General features: G+C 39.6%; 1 protein-coding gene across 2 annotated transcripts in view; it reads right to left on the bottom strand.

Annotated features, from left to right (window-relative positions):
- The window catches only part of mov10l1 (Mov10 like RNA helicase 1), a 23,845-nt gene continuing 11,385 nt past the window's right edge, over positions 1-12,460 (bottom strand). Inside the window, exons 1-27 of one of the 2 annotated variants that reach the window (XM_085462336.1) lie at positions 10,114-10,198; positions 9,623-9,754; positions 9,305-9,492; positions 9,005-9,164; positions 8,706-8,818; positions 8,370-8,557; positions 7,882-8,022; positions 7,057-7,347; positions 6,637-6,834; positions 6,385-6,499; positions 5,911-6,088; positions 5,751-5,821; positions 5,577-5,668; positions 5,375-5,430; positions 4,900-4,976; positions 4,724-4,796; positions 4,449-4,630; positions 3,682-3,828; positions 3,458-3,579; positions 3,273-3,372; positions 2,786-2,932; positions 2,399-2,572; positions 2,130-2,279; positions 1,850-1,957; positions 581-721; positions 384-475; positions 1-229 (exon numbers count right to left, since the gene is read on the bottom strand). In XM_085462336.1, the coding sequence (XP_085318462.1) occupies positions 202-229; positions 384-475; positions 581-721; positions 1,850-1,957; positions 2,130-2,279; positions 2,399-2,572; positions 2,786-2,932; positions 3,273-3,372; positions 3,458-3,579; positions 3,682-3,828; positions 4,449-4,630; positions 4,724-4,796; positions 4,900-4,976; positions 5,375-5,430; positions 5,577-5,668; positions 5,751-5,821; positions 5,911-6,088; positions 6,385-6,499; positions 6,637-6,834; positions 7,057-7,347; positions 7,882-8,022; positions 8,370-8,557; positions 8,706-8,818; positions 9,005-9,164; positions 9,305-9,492; positions 9,623-9,716 (3,426 nt within the window). In that variant the 5' untranslated portion in view covers positions 9,717-9,754; positions 10,114-10,198 and the 3' untranslated portion in view covers positions 1-201. Of the gene's footprint in view, positions 230-383; positions 476-580; positions 722-1,849; positions 1,958-2,129; positions 2,280-2,398; positions 2,573-2,785; positions 2,933-3,272; positions 3,373-3,457; positions 3,580-3,681; positions 3,829-4,448; positions 4,631-4,723; positions 4,797-4,899; positions 4,977-5,374; positions 5,431-5,576; positions 5,669-5,750; positions 5,822-5,910; positions 6,089-6,384; positions 6,500-6,636; positions 6,835-7,056; positions 7,348-7,881; positions 8,023-8,369; positions 8,558-8,705; positions 8,819-9,004; positions 9,165-9,304; positions 9,493-9,622; positions 9,755-10,113; positions 10,199-12,460 lie in introns of those variants that run through there. The other variant, XM_085462337.1, reaches the window with a different exon arrangement.

Here is a 12,460-nt window from a genome sequence, read left to right on the forward strand (position 1 = left end):
TCATGAGTATCACCTTTATTTCTCATCTCAGTGGGACTGCATTTGGCTCTTAGGCAAACAAGATATTTTTCTTTTTAAAGCAATTACGTTAAGAGGTACACAGAGACAAGCCGAGAAAACGTGAAGGAGGAAAAACAAATATAAACACAATTTGATTGCCAGGTTGACTGTGCTGCAGTACACCCCCTGTTTTTGTCCCTTTTATGTGCTCCTTTGCTCCTCTGCAACACTGTGGGAAAATGAGATGGGGTTCACATTTTTGCACAATAATAATAATAATAATAATAAAAAAAATCAGAATACCATCTGCACTAACAATAAATAATATTTGATTAGTAGCCTTGCAATAGTCCAGAATATCCATTATGAACCTGTTTACTTACGTGTGAACATCTTGAAGAGAGGAAGGAGGATCGCAGCCCAGATAAGCCTCATTAATAAAGCAGTACTCAAGCAGAGCCCTGAAGCATAGGTCCTGGAAAGGAATTATGATTTTAGAACATATAGGGTGAATGCATTTTATTACAACCAGTCTGATGAGAGAGAGAGAGAGAAAAAAAAAAGTTAAGAGGTCACTCACCCTAATGAGAATGTGGGGGTTTCCAACAATTAAAAGCAGAGCTTTGGGTCGAGTGATGGCCACATTGAAGCGTTTTGGGTTGGCCAGGAAGCCAAGCGTACTCTTTAGATCATCACTCTGTAGTGACTCACTAGAGCGCACCTATATTATAGAAGAATTATATGGATTAAATGCCATGACAGTGAACATAAAATATGTAAATGTTACGGGTTTACGTTTGGGCACAAGGTTGAACTAAATCTACAACCATATACACCTGCCCAATCCCTTAGGTCCGCCAATCAGCAGCTCCTTAAGGTACCGAAAACTAAGTATAAATCTAAAGGTGATCGTGCTTTTGCTGTAGTTGCTCCAAAGTTGTGGAATGATCTACCCTTGCATGTTAGGCAGGCCTCTTCTCTCTCTGAATTTAAAAGTCTTCTTAAAACATATTTATTCGCTGAAGCCTTTGGCATTGATTAGAGGGGTTGACTCAATTTGTTTTAACATGTTTCAATTTATTTTAGTTTTTTTTTTAGTTATTTATTTTATCTTATCTCATTTTAATTTTCTTTACTTATGCTTTTAGCATGTACAGCACTTCGTGAACTCTGGTTTTATGTTAAAGTGCTTTATAAATAAAGGTGGTATGGTATGGTAAATCAGCATGTCTGCTTATTCATTAAAAAATAAATTTAAAAAACTCAATAAATAAACAGGGGCTTCAGTATAGTGGAAATTTTACATGGTACAGGTTTAATTTGTGTATTCACTATTTAAATCCTGTGTAATTTGAGGTTAAAGGATATACACATTCAGTGGCCACTTCATTAGTTGCACCTTGCTAGTAACCTGTTGCATCACCACCAGTCTGAACAATTAATACAAGGTAGGATGATCTATGCTTTTGTTGTTTACACCAAAATCTAAACCCAACCATCCAAATGACAATTAAAAAAAACAAAAACCCCCACCCATGTCTGCCACTTGGATTAACCCAAAGAAGAAATAATAATAATAATAATAATAATAATAATAATAATAATTATATCAAAGTCAAACTCAACTTTGATATAATTTGATATATAATTATATCAAAGTTTATATAATTTTGCTATCATTTATATAAAATGATAGCAAAATTAATATCAAAATACTGCACATATTTTGATATTTGATAACACAGATGCATGTTAAAAAATAAAATAAAAATCAAACAGCTAGCCTTTTACTTAGAGGAAAATACAGTCCAATATTTCTACCTGTAATTAAAAGCATGTTTTTGCCTACCGTAGACAAAATGATGACCAGAAACTCTTGTCCTTGGAACTCCTCCACAGAGCCCACTTTGATGTCCGACAGGCCCACCTTCCCCAGCAGGACACGAATCTTCTCACACTGGTGAGGAAAGCCAGAAGAGTTTAGGGTCTACAGGAGTGCAGTTGGCCAGTTTTAAGTTGAAAAGCCATTAGGACTAACAGTTTGAATTGTGCAAATTGTTGGTTTTTTTTCTGTCTAATAAAATAGTAAAAGAAAAAAAACATTACAGTGATGAATCGTAAACTCATACTTGTTTTTTGTAGGGGGCAATAACGCCAATGTCAGAGGCATGGACAGGATTGTAGAGCTTCTTTGCCAGTTGACAGCAGTATAGCATGACCTGTACAGCTTCTACTGGGTTAAACCATGATGGGTTGTTACCTTCTCTCATTTCTGTGCCCTAGAGAAAGAAAGGGGGAGGGGGGGAGAGAACATGCAACAAAATAAAAATGCAAGCTAGCAATCCCAACAAAGTGTCATATAACGTTCCTCAGTAAAGGAACCTATCACTTTCATTACCCTGACTCCATGAAAAAGAAGTGGGAAGCTTTTTTTGGGCAGATTTTTCCACTGGCACAGGGAGTCCACAATAGGCCTGGGTCCTTTACAGCACAGTTCTCCCTGATAGAAGAGCTTTGAAGGCAGTGTGAGCAAGGCCTCATGAGAACGATAGTTGTAGACCAGCTTAGTTACCTGTTGTTGTAATGAAACAGCACTCCTGTGATTATCATGTAGACTGAAAATATACTGACAGATTCCAGTCAAGTTCATTTATCATTAGATCTGCACTGTATCTTAAAACTTTTATCTTTACACATTGTAATATGATGCATTTCTGCAAAAAAAAAAAAAAAAAACAACTTAAAAATGCTCAACAGCATAAACACCTTTATGTAGAACACTAACCAGCTTAGGATTGTAGCCCCAGTCCTGTCTGGAGTACAGAGGGTTGGCCATCAGCCTCTCCAACAAAGACACCCCAAAGCCAAAGGCACTGGCTATCTTAGACTTCACAAGCGGACCCAACTGACAGGGGTCTCCAGCTAAAACAATCTAAATAAGGTATTTTTTTTAAAAACAACAACAAAAAGAGTAATTGTTAATAAAGGTCAGTTCAGTCATGGCCAAAAAGTAAAGTAAGTACACAAAAATATGTGGAAAATTAGTTTAACCAGTCATCAAATTCACCCCAACCCTGAGATTTTCTAGTGTCTGACAACACTCAAGTCAGGCAGGTCCATTGTTTAATCCACACAGTATTTCCAGTAGTAAGAAGACGCTCGCGGGGCTACATATGTGAAACAGACAACATCTGAACCCGATTCTCCCAGAGCTCATATGTAAAAACCCACTAAGGTCTTAATGAAATCAGTACATGTGTATTTGTGCTAACCTGTCCATCTCTCTCTGACACAACGCTCATCGGGATCAGGGACTCTGGCTCAGTGGCTTGACCGGCTTCATCCAGAAACAGATGAGTAAAGTGTCCAACTCTGAAGATTATTAAAGGGTTAGTAAACAAGGACTAAAGTGGGAGAAAAACTGATTAACTTCTCTCTACTATAACCCATGTCTTACGGTAGGCCTATATTATGGAACATGCCAGCACTGGAGCAGGTGCTGACCACAATCCTGTGGAAAGCAGCTTGACGAATGTCCTCTCCTGCCCTGGAGTACACTCTCAGCACTTCTGGGATAGACTACGGGGAGGAGTGGAGAGAAAAAAAATAAAGAAATAAAAATCTAAATCTGAAATAGTCAAACACATTAGCCTAAATACTATATTAAATAATATTAAATACCTCATTCTGTCTACAGGACGCATTGACACGGGCCAAACTCGCAGCATGCAGGAAGCCACTGTTATGCAGGCGGATGCAGATGAGGTCAGCAGCACTGTTGGAGGGGGTACATACAAGTACCCGACTACTGGGCATAAAGTAGTAAACCTGGATGTGGAAAAGATTAAACCTCATACAAGCAATGGGAATCAAACAGCCATCATTTGCAAATGAGAGTCTAAAAAAGACTGAGTGCTAAGGATTTTTATTCACTTTGTCATAAAAATTAATTAATTAATTAAAAAAAATAAATAAATACTGGCGGCAGCAGCGGCCAGTGGTACCCCTCAGCCTCCTAGTAGATGCACCTAGGGTACAAATTTAAATAAGAAAAAAAAGAAAAAAAACCTACGTTGCCTTGTTCTCACATGTTACTGCATTCACAAGATTTTTTTTAGAAAACGTGACCTCTGACCTCCAACCTTGAGGCCATGGTCACTGACATTCAAATTCATCAAGATTTTTAGTAGATACACCTATGGTATCAATTTGAAACTGCTATGTCAATTTATTGAGTTATCGAACTCAAAAACTTGGGTGTCAACGCTGCCTGCTCACCCACCAGGCAGGGTAACAACAATTCTATCTATTGACAATCCAGACTTAAACCTAAATACCAATGGACAAAACGTAAAAATGAGTACAGCCACAGTGTGAATAAGAGTGGCACTCACAAAATTATATTTTTCTATGTATTCATGTGACTATATTGCATTGAGTATGTGCACCTGGAGTATGGCCTCTATAATGGTGATCGTCTTTCCAGTGCCTGGAGGTCCAAAGAGCACATACGGAAGGGGCCGGCACTCCCCTGCTAGGATCCTCTTCACTGCCTCCTTCTGAGGGGGGTTCAGGTCTGGGTTAAAGAAGTTCCCTTTGGTGGGGATGGGTTTAGATGTTGGTGCACAATCTAGATACAATTACACATTTGTTAATGATGATGCTGGTGACGTTATCAGTCAAAACACAGACAAAATCAATATGATACTGAAAATATCTGTACCTTTAGTCTGTGTGCCTTTTGACTTCATGTCAATGGTAATGCCTGACACTTTTCCATTTTCAGTGGCTGGTGCCTGTTTTTTTTTGTTTTTTTTTTAAAACATATTTACATTTGATTAAAAGCTTTAAATTTAATCAAGTAATGTCTTACTGTCACCCCCCCATATTGTGCCCTACCGTTTTGTCATCTAGTTTATCCATCCATTTTCCAGTCCACCGAGGGGTCCGGGGTGTCACTCTGGAGGGGAAGAGAACTGCCCGACAATTTTAAAAACTGCTTTTAAAGTTAGTCATAAATGCTTGGGTATTCTGTAATCAATATGTAGCTATGGAGAAATAAAACAAGCTTTGTGTTTCTTTTTACAAAATGTTTGAAGGCATCTGAACAAGCTGTCGCTGCAGTACATCCTGTGTCAAGACAAGTCAAACAGCACCCTCTAGTGCCACTTTTGTGGCCCTGACAATGTGTGTCATACTAAAGATGAGTTTTCAAGCAGTTACTCTTGTTTTCCCTCTGTTTAGCCTTTTTCTGTTTTTCGATACATATTACACAAAATATAATTTCATTACATCAAAATATATTTTTATATAAAATTATTTAAAAGAAAATGAGTCTGGAATGTAGACTCACAGTAATTTAGATTGAACTTACTTTCCCCGAAGTGTTTTGTCTGTTCAAGTGCACTGTGACACCGCCTCATCGTCAATCTGAATAAACAAACATCAAAAACATTAAAAGGTAAACAAAAAACCCTGAGGCACAGCAACTATGAAACTGTTTTCAGGTGAAAGACAAATTTGAAATGTTAAGTAATAAATTAATTATGATATTAGGATTCTACTCATTTTCTCACCTGTTGTAAGAGAACTCAACATCTAGTGGCTCTCCGAGGTAGCTGCGCTGAAAGTCTGAGTTCACTCGCAAACTCACATCCTCATCATTGATCTGTGTAACAACTGAGCATTAGACTAACATAAAATTAAGTATTTTTTGAAAATATGCTTTACAATAAGAAATACCTCCATACCTCTGTGACGTAGCTAATGTACTCCATTACCACGCCATCACTTTGTGGCTTCTTTAGTATTATTCTGTCCCCTGAAAAGGAAGCTTGTCAACCTTCTTCTTTTGTTGAACAGTAACAATAAAGCAACAATAATGATGAAAGGCGCTTAAGGCCACCTTACCTATATAGAGATTAGGTCTGCCTTCGGCCAAACCCGGGACCTCGAGGTGCAGGTAGACAGCCCCTTTCCTGAGAAGCGCTCCGCTGATAGAGAATTCTCTCAGTTCCCTTTCTGCATTCAACTCTTCCAGCCACAGAAGGACTGAGAAACGCGACTGCATGTTTGACGGGGACAGCACCTGAGCAAAATGCAAAAACTTACTGTTTCACTTCATGCAAATTCTGATTTTCTATTTTCAATAGGGCACAAGACACCAGCCACCTGAGGCAGTTCCTAACATTTTACATCACATTGCTTACAGAAAGGCTTAAAAGTTAATTCCTTACTCAAGATCCACAGTTTGTTATTTTACTGATTCAGAAAGTGAAATTATTGTCAGCCAACCATAAACAACACCTCGGAATCATGTAAAAATCAAATGTTTTTTGTCATTATTTTTCAGGACCAGATTAACTTGACCACAGGCAAGCTCACCTCTCCAAGGCAAGGCTCAACAACCAGGACATCACTCTGGGCTTCCACACAGTCTCTTAGAGCTTGAGGCACAGGGTAGTTGGGTAGAAATTGTGGCAACCGTCGATTAGCAAGCCTAGAAGAGTGACAGTCAGCCTTACACAGCAAGTAGCAAGGGTTTGTTGTGAAACTTAATTTAGGGGGGGAAAAATAATTATGCCCACCAATAATCCCCCACATGATCAGAATCATTGGAATCAGCTCTTTCGATACCTTGGTGTTATTTTCGGAGCAGCTACTGTGATCACGTGAGAAGATTTCGCTGCCACTGGGCGACTATCAGTAGGAGCGTAGGGCACAGAGGGCTGAAGCACATCTTCACATTCACTGCGCACGGTGACCTCCAGGCGCCTCCCGATGGTGAAAGAAGAGAAGTGCAGCAGTAGCAGCTCAGCACAAGTTCCCAGGCTCCTTGAGAAATTTCCCAAACAAAATTCAACTGTACATAAAAATCATAACAACAAAGGCCCAATAGAGACACACGACACCTCCAACGGTGAAACTCTAATAAATTGTTAACCAGTAAATCCAAAGTGAGATTAAGCAAAGTTCTTCTTTCTCATACATTACCCATATTAGTGATTGTATTATTTTTATCATTGTTTTGATATGAGGAATAAAAACAAAACTTACTTTGCCTCGCAGGCTACAACAACTGGCAGTCTCTCTCCAGGTAAAATATCCAACTCGCTTTCCTGTCTTCTTAGACCAGGGGAATGGACCGCCTCCTTCTGCGCATCGCCATTATCTTTGTCTCCATCTTTTACTTGGATTTCTGAAGACTTGACAGGGTTTTCTTGCAGCTGCTGCCCTTTTTGCCTCAGTGACGTCAATCCTTTAACACTAACCAGAGTGAACTGTTCTTCTGAGTCCCAGCCAGCAAAGTCGCAGTGTGTAAACTTGTGGGTCTCTGAACCTTTATTTCTGTTAAGAGAAAGATGAAGACACTAAAACGCAATCCTACTGAATACTAATTAAAATCGCATTTTCTCAATAATATATAGTCCACAGTTCTCTGAAAGTTTGTGATGCAGTAGCACAATTTGCTGTGATTAAGCACTCATTTCCCCTTCTAAAAGGATGTGCACAGGGAGCATTTTGTGCTGATCAATGCTGACCTCTATCTCCAAGAGACTACATCATTTGTTTTGTTTTCAAGTTATGTGCCCTTATAAATAGTGCCAACATGCTTGCTCTTTCTGCTGTGGTTCCCATTTAGGTTGCCTCTGGAAAATTAGTTTCATTTAATTTATGCTCATATGAACACGTGGAAAAAGTATTACAATGTTTTTACTCTCAATGACATTTATCAAACAAAAGAGCAAAGTAGCTGCACTTTCACTTTTGACAGGTACAAAAGCAGAATTAAATCAGTGCTTTTAATAAGATGTACATAAATTTTAAAGAGATTTCATTTTGAGTGCTCTTAAGATTTTATTTCTTCCCTGATTAACTTACTGTATCCAGAGCACCAGCTCTCGCGTCTCCCCAGTCATCAGTTCCCCAAACTGTCCGTAGTCTGTTACATTCAGCCCTCCTTTATCTTCTAAGATGCTCTTCAGCTCAGCCTCTCTGAGAGGTGTAGCAGAAAGATTTGCACTGCAATAAGAATAAAAAATACACTCATTATGATTAACTATCTATCAATCTGTCAATCCTTTCCGTCTCCGGGCAAGCTTTCCCGTGTTCAGTCAAATTAAGCCGCAGGCGCCACTCCTGGTGGTACCCTTCCGTCAATTTCTTTAAGTTTCAGCTTTGCAACCATACTCCCCCCGGAACCCAAAGACTTTGGTTTCCCGGACGCTGCCCGGCGGGTAATGGGAATAACACCGCCGGATCGCTAGCTGATGATTGCTCAATGAAGTTATTTTTCAAGCAGAAACTGTAAAAAGCAAACCCACAAAATATACAGTCATCACTTCAAGCTTAAAAACTGTAGCTGATACCTCTGAGAGAAGGGTGCCATGCAAAGAGCCCTCCAGCTATAGAGTGACTGACTGCTCTCCACCATTATCAGCTTAACCAAATCTCCTACTAAAGGCTCGTAATGGGCAGGGAGCAGGAGAGAGTCCAAGCTGAAGAAAACACTGTCATCCACCACTCCACTACGACCATAGATACTGGTCACACGCACCTACAGAAAGGAGGTGAAAATGACAAATGGGGGGGGTTTTTACAAAGTTTTACCATTGCAAATAATTGAGCAGAAAAGTAAAGTACAACTAAATGGACTCCAATAAAATAAGCATGTATTGCATTTTAAAAAACAATGATACGATTACTTGGTCTAGGCGGCAATAGCGTAAAGGGACCACAGAATGAGCCTTTGTAGTCCACTGGTTAGGATTGATAAAATATTTTGCTTGGACCCAGTCTCCTTTCATTGGCTCGTAACCTGCGAGAAGACAGAAACGTAAACCTTCAGCAGATTGAAAGCATGATCTTTAAAGATCATGCTTTAATGATCATGCTTGGTTAAATCAGTCCAAAATACTGGCTGGGGCTGAATGACCAAGAATGGGTGTAGCAAAGCATCACGGGTGGAAGAAGCTTTTAGCATGTAACGTGAAGTGGGAGGTACCTTCCCAAAGACTGTGGCATGGGAAGTATGTGGTTTGATTTATGTAGCCACCATCTCCATCAAATGATGTGACCATGCCAACAAGAGGCCGCAGCTGCATAATGTCAGCTTCTAAGGAGGTTTTTCCTCCATCCTCCCAAGCGTCTGCACTCTTCTCCACCTAAAGGACATGGTTCAACAAAGCTCACTGTGAATGCCTTATTGGAGGGAACAACAAACAAGTTCTCAATAGAAACAACTTCACACTACGAAATAAACAGAAATTTAAGCTGTTGATCACATGAAGCACAGGCTCCTCACCCTTAAAGCTTTCCATCCCCCTTCGGAACCATCTCTTACTGCTATACAGTTGACCAGGTCTCCTTCTTTCAGTGGCACGCCACCCAAGACCTCACCACTAGTGAAGTAGATGGCATCGTCGATCATGCCATAGTCAAGACACAGCTGGGTTATCACCTGGCCCCTCAGGTGGCGAATGTCTTCCCTACCTGGTCAAGAAAAAAAAATGCAAACCAAACTTGACTAATCTAATGTGTTAGTATTCTGCTATCAGCAATACACACAATTAAGCTGACCAAACTTTTACCTTGACGTGGTTTGAAGTAATATTGCATTTACCTGATTCATGGGAGAAAATGTCTCCTTCCACTTCGACTGTCCTCCACAGTGGAGAAACCAGCTTGGACAGCACACAACGCACCGCAGTAAGCATATCTGCAAAATGCTAGCTCACGCAGCTAGCTACCCGCACTAAGAAAACAGAACACAGGAGATCTGCTCTTAATCGCCCAGTGGCAGCTTAATCCACCTAAGAGCAGGCTGTACGTTTGCCGTTGTTACACTTAACTCGCTAACAGACTATTAATCGAACACACAACTGAGTGAAGTCATAAAGTTGAATAAGTTATCAATGTCTGCTAATTAGCTGGGGCAGGAAAGTTAACAAGTTCACACGTCGCAGGAAAAGTTAGCTAAAAGCTACCTCACTTTAAAAGCCCGCAAATAGAAAATAATTGAAAACATTATTAAACAAATAAAGGTAGTGAGAATATGTTAATAATAAATTAGTTAGTGACATTAAACTAATTTTCAAATGTCTGATTCGAGACCTGTTGGCTCTTCCACCCTGAAGATCCGTGACACTTTGGAGGTACGCAGGGACGCTCGGTCACGGCTAGTTTTAAGAAGGGCGGCGCTAGGAGAGAGAGGGTAGATTTAACCAAACGGGGGCGCTGTAAAGTACACAGTAAGCAGGTGATAGGAGGAGTGAGAAGAGAAGGAAAGACTGCCGGGTCTGCACGCTTTTTTTTTTTTTTTAACTTTATTTATCACATTATAGACATACAGTCAAGTAAAACAGGGATCACATAAAAGATAACATTGTGGTAGTACAATGAGGAACAGAAAGAGTGACAAAGACAGTAAGACAAAAGTGAGTACAAAAAATAAAATAAATCAAGGGGAACATAAATAAACAAAAGTTTGCAAGAGCCAAAATCAAGTTAGCAGTTTCAATCGGTTATAGATGTTAACAGTCTTGAGAGCCTTAGTGTTTTTTGATGAGGAGATTGTCCTTATATATTGTGCAAGTTCCATTTTTAATACAAGAAGTTCAGGCTTTCTGCCGAGGACTTTGCTTTTGTGTATATGAAATTTTGCCAAAAATAAAACCAAATTTATAAAAAAGAAAGCATCATTGTCCTTGTCTTTAAAATTATAATAGCCAAAGATAACATCCTTATAGTACAGTTGAAGATTAGGGAGAACAAAGTCAGTAATAAACTTGTGGAAATCCTTCCAGAATTTACACGTAAATTTACATGACCAAAACAGATGAGAAACTGTTTCAGGTTGCTCTTGACAGAAGGTACAATTTACATTTATTTCAGCCATACATTTGGACAAATATTGTTTGGTAGGGTAAAACTTATGAATCAACTTAAAAGAAATCTCTTTAATTTTGTTTGTCAAGAAAAACCTTTGTGGTAAAGTCCAAACTTTTTTCCATTCAATATCTGTTACAAAATTGGCCCAATAAAATATGGCTGATGGAACAGAGACCATTGATAGAAGTGGGATTTCTTAAATACTTTTTAATCCAGTTTATTTTAAAGGTGTTGTTAAGAGCACCGAAATCAATAAAATTTATGCCTCCTTTATCATATGAATTTAAAGCTACTGATTTACGTAAGTAGTGAGTTTTATTTTTCCATAAAAAGTTGTATAATAATTTGTTAATTGACTTACAGGTTGTATTATCAACATGTAGTGACTGGGCAGCATAGGTTAGACGGGAGATACCTTCAGCCTTCGATAGCAGAACTCTACCCTTCAATGACAGGTCTCGCTGTAGCCAATGATTAAAAAGGGTCTACAGCCTTAAAGGCCGCATTTTAAGGCCGATTACGTCACAGTGGCGCGCCGAAGGCTGTCCCAATTCAAAGGCTGCTCGAAATGCGGCCCTCAAATGTGTCCTTCATTTCCCTGAATTTAAGGCTGTGGCAGTGTAGACTTCGTGGCCCAACATATCCCACAATTCATAGCGCGGCAGTCGGTGTGGATAATTTTGCCGCAGATGGCAGAAGCGGAGCGGCCGAAGAGTAAACTGTGAAAAGTAAGTACTAAATATTATGTCACTTATTTATGTGCAAATGTTTAATAATGAGGAACATTAAAACATTACTGTTGGCCACATGTTGGCAAACTTATTTGCCATTAGCGATGTTTGTACGTTCGGCTTTTACTTGCTTTCAAAGCCTTTAAAATATAATAATACAATAGTCGACCTTAATCTTACAGAGAATGTAATGATTTTGTGGATAATTAAAGTCAGTCATATATCCACAAACACAAAAAGCTGAAAGTCAGTGATGCTGCTCGGTTTGCAGTCCTGAATATCACGGCACAAGCAGGATCCACTGCACTGTTAATGTTAGCTATGTTATATTGCTGCCTCTGTTCGGTGGTGTCGAGCCAAACGGACTTTAACGTGTGTTTGAACGAGCTGACGGTTCACTCGTTAAGCTGAAAGAAAGATGCTTTAATCACAGGAGTCACACATGTGTCCACTGTACCATCTGGGAACTCTTCTTGTTTAGCACTCGTAATAACACAAACACTAAATCCTCCTGTTTTGTAGCAGTGTATACACCTGAGACTGTCACCTGTCTGTCTGTCCTGCACTCTCTCTCTGTTTCTTTCTCTCTGATTGTGGAATAAAAGTATGAACATGTATTTATAAGTTACACTTGTGTTTGAATCCTGCAGCTTATCACACATTTGATTTCCATGTGTGACAACTGAGCAGCATGATGATTGTGAAGATCCTGCTGGGTGTCTTGTATCTCTCAGGTTGGCATTTGGCTGCTGCTATTTTGGGGGTTTTTTGGGAGCCAAGAGTGACCAGAAGGACCCTCCTGCTCCACCAGGCCCAGGATCCTCCAGCAGCCACTGGGC

The sequence above is a fragment of the Copadichromis virginalis genome, linkage group LG7 (assembly GCF_057382275.1).
Source record: "Copadichromis virginalis isolate Kocher_CV1m ecotype Utaka linkage group LG7, C_Virginalis_male_GT1.1, whole genome shotgun sequence".
Lineage (NCBI taxonomy): Eukaryota > Metazoa > Chordata > Actinopteri > Cichliformes > Cichlidae > Copadichromis > Copadichromis virginalis.